At 44.0% G+C, this 9,149-nt stretch overlaps 2 protein-coding genes across 2 annotated transcripts in view; one reads left to right on the top strand and one right to left on the bottom strand.

The window, feature by feature from the left end:
- Positions 1-5,759: 5,759 nt before the first annotated feature.
- On the bottom strand, positions 5,760-8,114 carry LOC106809917 (60S ribosomal protein L18-like). The gene is made up of 5 exons (XM_014813160.1): positions 8,056-8,114; positions 7,736-7,930; positions 7,065-7,163; positions 6,393-6,516; positions 5,760-6,019 (listed from the first exon to the last, which is right to left on the bottom strand). Exons 1-5 carry the CDS (start codon positions 8,056-8,058, stop codon positions 5,874-5,876), a joined length of 567 nt encoding a protein of 188 aa, XP_014668646.1. The 5' UTR covers positions 8,059-8,114; the 3' UTR covers positions 5,760-5,873.
- The window catches only part of LOC106809909 (centrosomal protein of 95 kDa-like), a 21,683-nt gene continuing 20,643 nt past the window's right edge, over positions 8,110-9,149 (top strand). The window contains exon 1 of the mRNA XM_014813147.1: positions 8,110-8,262. Within this exon, the coding sequence (XP_014668633.1) occupies positions 8,235-8,262 (28 nt within the window). The 5' untranslated portion in view covers positions 8,110-8,234. The remainder of the gene's footprint in view (positions 8,263-9,149) is intronic.

Genomic DNA, 9,149 nt, shown 5'->3' with positions numbered 1-9,149 from the left:
GCTCGTGCATGCTGTATGATCATCATCATGAATAATCACGGATTCTTCATTCATCGTATACTTACCAGTAAAGATTCTATTCCTAGATTAATATCACAAGTCAACGCTTTTGTATAGTGTAATATAAATATAATTTTTTATTCATTCGCCTGGGCCGTTAAACATTCGCTACCGCTTACACCCCCTAATTTCGTATTAAATGTGACAGCATGTCACTTATAATTAATTGGTTGACGTTGGCGCCTTATTATCTTTTCATGCACAATGTCTGTTCATTATAATTATCATTACAAACAGTTTTAACGATATTTAGAGCGCGCAGGCGGTAAGGATTGAATGAACAATAATGTAATGGATTTTTCAAGCTGAAATTCCTGACAAAGGCATACTATGGATTTAAATATTTGATTGTATATGTAATGTTACGGTAGTACAGTATATATGCCTTGAATCCTTTCCACATGCTCCTGGAATCCCTTAATATAGAGGGGATATTAAATCCATATTAAGGGACTCTACATGCTCCGATATTGACGCGACATCTACTGGGAAAAGCGGCAAATTTATTCCAAATTAATCCCACCTATCACATTTATACAAAGATATATATCAAGAGTACATAATAGAGAAGTACATAATAGTAATACCCTCTATGATGTACCCTCCTTATTTATTATTAAATATATATATATATATATATAATATATATCATATACACACTTGCGCGCCTACACGTACCCGAAGACGCACGAACGCACGCACGCACGCGGAATATATATATATACACAAGTAAATTCTATTTCTTCATCCCGTGGCGACATGTGTCGGCGTGTCGTCGTAGGGCGGGTCCAGCGGTTTGACGTAGCTCAGGGGCGTGTCGCTGGGGGACGCTTGCAAGCTGGGGTAAGGTGTCAGCTCTCCTCTCATAGCCAGCCTGTCGTCGGGAGCAAAACCAACACATTATCAGAAGTAGATAATAGGGAATCCCTATTATGTACTCCTGACATTATCCATCCACTATGCCTCTGCTAGCATCTCATAGTAGCATTCCCTCTATTAATTACCCCTGAGGACATCGCATAGCAACTCTCTTATTATTTATATCAGGAGTAGATATAGTCCGAGATTCCTCTGACCAATGCCCACACCGACGATTTTGGTGGTTTTGGTGTGGGTTAGAGACCAAAAATCGTCGGTGGTGGGCATTTGCGTTCAGAGGAATCTCGGACTAGAGTAGATAATAGAAGATCTTCTATTATCTACTCCTGTTTATATCTTATTAGCTTAGCAAATCTCTATTATTTACTCCTGGTAGCAACGTGTAGCAGCATCCCTTCTATTGTTTGCTCCTGGTAGGCATAGCATAACTGCATTTCCTTATTAATTACCCCTGAGGGCATCGCATAGCATATCGTAGCAGTATCCCCCCCCCCTGATGAAATGCCCCAGCCCGCAATTGATTACATGAGTCGATGACCCCTGTAACGCGGTAACCGGGGTCTTCTATACCTATCAAGAGCATCCCATCATAACATCAATAGCAGCACGCGGTAAGAGTTAGCGGGAATACACAGCGGCACGCGTCATAAGCATAGCATGCAGCAATCCTTTTTATTATTTACCCCTGATGCATACTGCATAGTAGTGCTCATAAGGTCTGATGTCCCAGGAAGTACTATGATGAGATACCCTGAAGGTGACTGCGTTCCGATATATCGAGACGTACCCTGGTAAACTATCCTGATCATGTTAGGAGACTAGGGTTACGGGTTCAGGGTTAGGGCAGTTAGGCGTAGGCGACTCCTAGATCTGTTAGTGGATGAAGGCGAGGACGGCTCCGCGCTATTAGATAGTACCAGCTGGTACGTTCCGATATATCGACCTGTACCCAGGTACCCTCGATACAGTTACCTGAGGAATACATGCCTCTCAAGCCTTAGTAGTATCCCCCATATTATCAGGAGTCTATCAATATACTCAATATATATAGATAGACTCCTGATATTATATAGTTCTGATAGCACAGCATTAGCAGCACCCATCGTATTATTTACTCCAGATGGCATAGCGTTGCCACCTTGTGATATACTTCTAGCGATGATTACGCATAGCGTAGCATGCATGCATAGGCATGACGTAATGCTGGCATAAGTGCATGTAGCGGTAGCCATGGCTAGCATAAAAGCATAGCGTAGCGCGATAGCATTGGGCATTGCATAGATGGTAACTGCTAACATGCCATAGCACATAGACTTAGCATAGTCGTAGTGCACATAAGATGACTAGCATAAGCATAGCATAGAGTAGCATCGCATAGCGCATAGTTCATTAGCGTAGCTAGCATAAGCATAGCATAGCATAGCCGTAGACGTGAGCATAGCATAGCATAGCGTAGCGTAGCATGGCATTGGGTGAATAGGTAGGTTGTGTCCGGTAACACGCTAGTCGCAATATTATTTGATACATCTGTACAGGTGGCCTTTATCAGGTGCGAATTCTCACCTGGCTCTCGTGTCCGGGTCGTGGAACAGTGACTGCAGCATGTCTTCGTCGACCATGTCCCGACCTCCCTCGCTCGCCCTCCTTCCTCCTCCCACCACCCTCGCCGACTGCCTCTTCTCGTCAGATGGCGCCACCTTACAGTGCACGTATTTCCTGCGCACCGCCAGCGCTAGCGTCCAGATCGCCAACGCCAGCAGCAGCATGATGGGTCCCACTATGAGCAGCTCCTTCAAACTAGGGTACGACAGTGGCGCCGCCGCTGCGGTCGTCGGCGGTTCGTCGCTAGCTGCGGTAGTGACGTCACTCTCGGTGGTGTCCGGTAACTGCGTGGTGGCGCCCTCTGTGTGGTTACCACTAGCGTTTGTCGCCGCGCCGACGTCGTCCTCGTCGTCGCCTCTGAGTTTCACGAGGGCGCCAGCCGTCGTCAGTATGCAGCCGATGACGAGGAAGAAAGCGCCGGACCACGCGAGCGTCTTCACTGCCGACCGCATCTCTAGCAGTAACACCGCGTTCGCCGCATGACTGCTGCCTGCCGTCGTGACTGCGTCATCGGCTGTCGCGGAAGCGTCACCTCTTGTCATGGCAACGTTACCTGTAGTCGTGAAAGCGTCACCTGTTACCATGGCAGCGTTACCTGTTGTCATGGCAGCGTAGCCTGTCGTCGTTGCTGCGGCTTCGGCTACATTGTTATTTCTCGCCGTTGCTGTGGTTACTCCTCCGTAGTCACCTGTCTTCGTGAATGCCGAGCTGAGAGCTGGCAGTGCTACTGACGTCATCGCGGCGTCTGCGGTTTCCATGCCGACGGACGCTTAAGCTTCGCGTGACAACTGACGCTCCTCGGCGCGATAGCAAGCTTTACCCACTGACAAGGTATCAGCACACTGGATCGAACCCGCGGTCCGAGAGAAGGAGAGAGAGAGAGAGAGAGAGAGAGAGAGAGAGAGAGAAAGAAAGAGAGAGTGGGAGAGAAAGAGAGAGAGAAAGAAAGAGGAGAGAGAGAGGGGGAGGGAGAAAGTGTGTGTGTGTGAGAGAGAGAGAGAGAGAGAGAAAGAGAGAGAGAGAGAGAGAGAGAGAGAGAGAGAGAGAGAGAGAGAGAGAGAAATTAATCAACGAAGCACAGTAGATCGGAGAGCCGACGGAGGCGGGCGCTGCATCGTTCCTCTGCTTCCACGTGCGACGGAGAAGTACAAAGATGGCCGCGTGACGGAACGCATCTTTGTTTGACTGACGCGCCCATCGCTTCGATCCTCTCTCCTCCTCCACCACCTCCTTCCCGTGCGTGCCGACACACGTCGAATGCCGTCAGAGAGCCGTCACAGTCATGCTCCGTGGGCCCACTCAATTATTTACGACGCCTGCCCCGCAACCATCGCAGAAGAATCAATCACCAGAAAGTTCTAATTAATTAGGAAAATTGATCTCGCAGCGCCGCTGGGGGGTCAATGAAATACCGTGAGGGAGCGGCAACACGAGTGTGTGGATGTTCGTGTGAATTTAATCTGGAGGCTTTCTAATTAGGTGCGTTTCGTGTGATAACTCTCTGGTCGGCGGGTGTTGATTAAGAAAGATCCCTGGACGATGTAAGCGACTGACCTGTGGCGAAGTAGGTACTAGCTAGGTCTGTCGCGCATACGACAGAAGAAACACGGCACATGAAATGGGAATATACCTTTATTATACAACCGCAAATTAATAAATGCATGTATGTGAAGGGAAAACGCTGCGGGCTTGCGGTATGTTGTGCAAAGCTCTTTAGAAATTCCGATATCGCCAAAGCAATAAAAAGTATTCGAACTACTTTTTTAGCGATAATTGTGTACCAACTGCGTCAACCAAAAAATATATGATAAAATAAACCAGTTTCTCAAATAAACTTGACGGTAAAGTAACTGATGCGTAAACGAGGGCGAATTACACGCTTTTTATTGTGGCAAATTTCAATTAGTATTTTTTTATTATTAAAACTATCTACAATGTATGTATGAAGTAGACACAAGGACAGATGAGTTATATGGGAGCATGTTTTAGAATGCGCCCTGGGCCCAAATTGACCTTTACGGGTAATTAACTGACAGTCTGCCTAGAGGGGAAATAGTGATTAGTGTGTTGCTCGATCCATCCAATTATAATGAACCACTATCCTAGATCGAAGCTGTTTTGGAAGTTTTCACCCAAGTAAACTTTGTTTTTTCGAATTTCGTTAGTTTTTTGTTAGGTTAACCTTCAGGAACATCCCATCGATCCATTAATAAAAAAGCATTTATTAGAATGTAAGGCTGATAACTAGTAAATGTGCCTCAAATTCTGCCGCGTGTGTAATGTTTGAATGTCCAAAACAAATAACACTAATGACACATTTGCCGAGTTTCACTGGTTCATGCTTTTAATGTGTGTGACCGATTTCTGTTCGATTTTCCTGCACCCCAAAAGACGTACACCACTCTACCAACCAAAACCAATAACGATACTAAAGCGTGCATTCCTCAATTTAATAATTTTGTAGAGGGAAAACTCCACAATTTCCACAGGATTCCCCTTCAAGCATTTAGATTTACGTGTTCGCAACAGACGTCATTTTTCTAAATCCCAAATCTTCCAATGCCTTGACCATCGTTTCCTTCCGCTATGGAAAGATTTATTATTTCTGGCCACCGTACGATGGCGCTGCTGTTAGCCGAACGTTGAAGGATAGCAGATATTATTATCTTTTCACTTCTTGCAAATATGTGTGTGCAGATATAACTTGTGTGTAACTTGGTGGAATTTTATTTTTTTTAAAGTACTAATACTTACATATGTAACGATCGCCCGTTCCCTTTACTGGGAGCTTACTAACCACACTATCAAATCATCAAAGGCTGGGAATTAAATTCCAGTTACATCGCGCTACAAAATAATAACGATAATGAACGAAATGAATGATGCAGCACAACATGAATTTTTTGATAGCTGCCAGGAGAGAACAGGGTACCAGTGTAACTGCAAGGATTTAAAACTAGCCATGTTTGATATGCTAAATTTCTTATTTATTTTAGTTACGTATCATAGAACAATAAACAAGCCTACATTGTTCAAAAAGATATGGTACCGATATTTGCTGCTAAAAGTGCCACAACTTGTAACACTATTTTAGTTGCAGTTCACTCACGTAACGTCAACTAAAACGTTAGTGATAATTTTCTTACACACTGTTACCTTGTCCTGTAGTTTGTATGTACAGCACACACAAAGTCAAATCCACAAAATTAACAACAAAAAACATTTCATTCAAAATGTTATTTTTATTTACTTGTGTACATGTACTTCTCCCTCTCTCATTATCCTGACTCCCGCAGGTCACTGTTACACAAACTCGTTCACCGTCCGGACGCTTAGTTCTTGTAGCCACGGCTCTTTCTGCGACCGCGAGCGCGCTCGAACTTGCGGCCCTTGCTACGCACGTATGGCTTCGTGCTGCTGTGCGGAACACCAGGGGCGGCGCCGAAGTGCCTGTACGACTCGCGTGCCTTGCGACAGCCTGCAAGCGAGCGGCAAAGCCAACGGTTAGACAAACGTCAGAGCGGTAAGAACACTCGGATCGGCGCGAGTTTTCCTTGCAGAGACAGGGGGTTGCATCTCCGAGACGTTTGGGATGATAGTAGTCTTTGACAACTCATTTTTGCCAGGTCCCCCCAAAAAAATTCCACTATTATTTGTACGTATATATTATTTTATTATTGATTTAAAATGTAGAAGCTGAGCAGTGATTATTACGTACGATATTTTCGAACCACGCAAAATGATGTACCGCAGCTATTTCAATTTTTTTTAAACCATGGGTCAAACTAACAGTAACACTAAACCTAACACTAACGGTGCACGGTAAAGGTGCGTGCAGGATACAAACTCACCTTGCAGCAAGACGGTGTTCTGTCCCTTCGGGGACTTCAGGGCCAGCTGGTCAAAGGTCATGATCTCCCCACCGGCCTTGAGAATTCTCGCGCGCGCCCTCGCCGTCACGTGGAGAGCGCAAATCTGGAAAACGCACAACGCGGACATATGTCAGTACGAGTCGCACTCACACGGGGCGCACCAGCGATCGTGGGGGAGACGGTAACATCGTGGCAGTTTCTCAGCAAGACTAATCAATGTCAGCCATCACAGACAATCCGAGACAGGGCAATTGTCATCACCGAAACTCCCCGACCGACACTCGCTCGTAAAAGTCGACACCGAACGACGACAATGAAGCTAGGAGCTTTGTGACAGGAACTTTACTGTTAGTTATCAACCGGGTTCGAAATGAAAAATATCCGCACAAAAAGTTACGCAGCTAACATCAGTTCTTCCAAATTTACCAGTTTACAATTCAACCCTATCGTAGGATCACAGATAGGGTGAGGATTAGGGATATGGTGACGACGACGCCGCCAACAATTTATGCAGCACGCTCGCAAAGTGGGATTGAGCAATGGTTTACATCATTAATGAACTATTTATACACTAACAACACTATTAGAACTGTTAAGTTTTGTGTCCAGTTATTAAACCAAATATGAAAACATAAAATTGGTTATTCTTACACTCAGCTTGGGAACATCAAACATCCTCAGGTCGTCCGTAACCGTGCCAACAATAACAGCAGTCTTGTTCTCCCTTCCCTTGAGTTTCATCTTACGAACCTGTAAATAAACAGTTAACTGTCACCATATGCCAACAAACACCACAAACACGAGTACATAATTACAACAGCTTACACGAACTGTAATCCTAACCCTAATTTATTTAAGTTTGCTGTAGTTACGGATTAAGGTTAGTGACAGTGTTTTCAGCTGTCAACAGGTGGCGCCATAATAATAGAAGCAATTCCAGAAAATGTACTGTATCATGCACTAAAACGGAGGTTAGACTGTCAATTTCCTAAACTCCTTCCATCAACTGCAACAAAGTAATCACGTCACACTTGTTTAACGATTTTAATATCTATATAGTGGCAGTTTCTCAGCAAGACTAATCAATGTCAGCCATCACAGACAATCCGAGACAGGGCAGTTGTCATCACCGAAACTCGCCAACCGACAATTCAAAATAGTATCAGCTCATTTAGTAAAATTAGACATTCGATGAACAGAATCTATAGTGGCAAGTGGGCATTTTTTTCTCTGACTAATCAAACTAATTTAACGAATTCTAAATATGTAACATCAGCACCACTTGTGATCACAATAACTACTAGTACTACTTTAGTACTTACCAGCCTAGCAACAGACATTGGGGGTCTGTTATTCTTGCTCATGAAAAGCCTCTTTAGGATGATCTTGTTGAATTTGGCTCCAGTTCTACGAGCCAAGAAACGGTATAGTTTCACAAGTAAGAGCAGATACACATCCTTACTTCTAGGTTCCTTCCTGACCGGCTTACGGTCATGTTTGTGGCAAATATCCACGCCCTAAAACAATACAAACAAACTAAATTAAGAATACGTAAGTAATAACCTGTAAATAATATGAAATATAGTCAGATTGCTGTGATATATAAGGATTCTGTCATTAACAAAATTGCCATCATACACACCATTTTGCCAGTATGGCGGAAAAGACCAACAACAGAACGTTCAAAACATGGCTAACTGCGATAATGTTCACTAGATGGCGGTGCGATTCAGCCGTGATTTTCAAATGTTTGTTGTATAAATTATGCGCGTTCTTGTGCACAAACATCATCATCAATATGTTGTGGTAGACGGATAGAAAATGGAATTGTCATCGAAAAAGGAGACCGGTATATTGATAATAATACTTGCTTTTTGTTTCTGATTCGGCTTGTTCACTTAGTTACTTGTTGCACCAACCTCCTCCACCACACGAGTCTCTGACTCTAGATTAGTAGGCCTAGTTTGCGGGGTTTAGCAACCTGCAGGCTGCACTGTTTACATTCTAATTCTTGTGTCCAGAGAGACATGATACAAGATTGCGTGGCATAGCTTTGCTGTTGATCCAGAGCGCTGCGCGCGGAGCACAGGCACTTGGAACGTCTCAATAAAATAAAATAATGTATTGTAAACACGAAATGTATTTAGTATTTACTACCAAAGTCTTAATGTTTCTCTACTCTATCATTTATGTCGCCTATTATTGCCGATAATCACCTGTAAATGCCGGTCAAATGCTCATCTGCAACACACAAGTACACCGCACGCCCGCCACGTGCACAAACAACATGAATAAGAGAGCAGGTAGGAACAGAGTGGCTATAATATATACATATAATCTGACATCAGGCATATATCTGACGGCTGCCGGGCACGGTCTTCGATTTCCTAAATGCCCGGCAGTTTTTAATTTTTAGCGTTATCGCAAGTAAACAAGGGTTAGGGTTAGTGTTAGGAACGCATGAAGGGTCGTTGTCGTAACAGGTACTACAGATATGTACCCGAGGTAGTTTTAGGTTGTTTAGTATTATGTTTATATTTTTATATGAGGTATGTTTAGGGTTAGGGTTAGAGTTAGGGTTAGGGTTAGGGTTAGGGTTAGTGTTAGGGTTAGGGTACACTTCTGTAGTACAAGTCTGGTACACTTTGTGTATACATATATGTACCTCGGGTACATATCTGTAGTACCTGTTACGACAACGACCCCTTGAGCACTAGTAGCCTATTAGTATTAGTA

This window comes from Priapulus caudatus, unplaced genomic scaffold (assembly GCF_000485595.1).
Source record: "Priapulus caudatus unplaced genomic scaffold, Priapulus_caudatus-5.0.1 Scaffold395, whole genome shotgun sequence".
NCBI classification, from domain to species: domain Eukaryota; kingdom Metazoa; phylum Priapulida; class Priapulimorpha; order Priapulimorphida; family Priapulidae; genus Priapulus; species Priapulus caudatus.
This window is presented reverse-complemented; position numbering and strand designations above follow the sequence as displayed.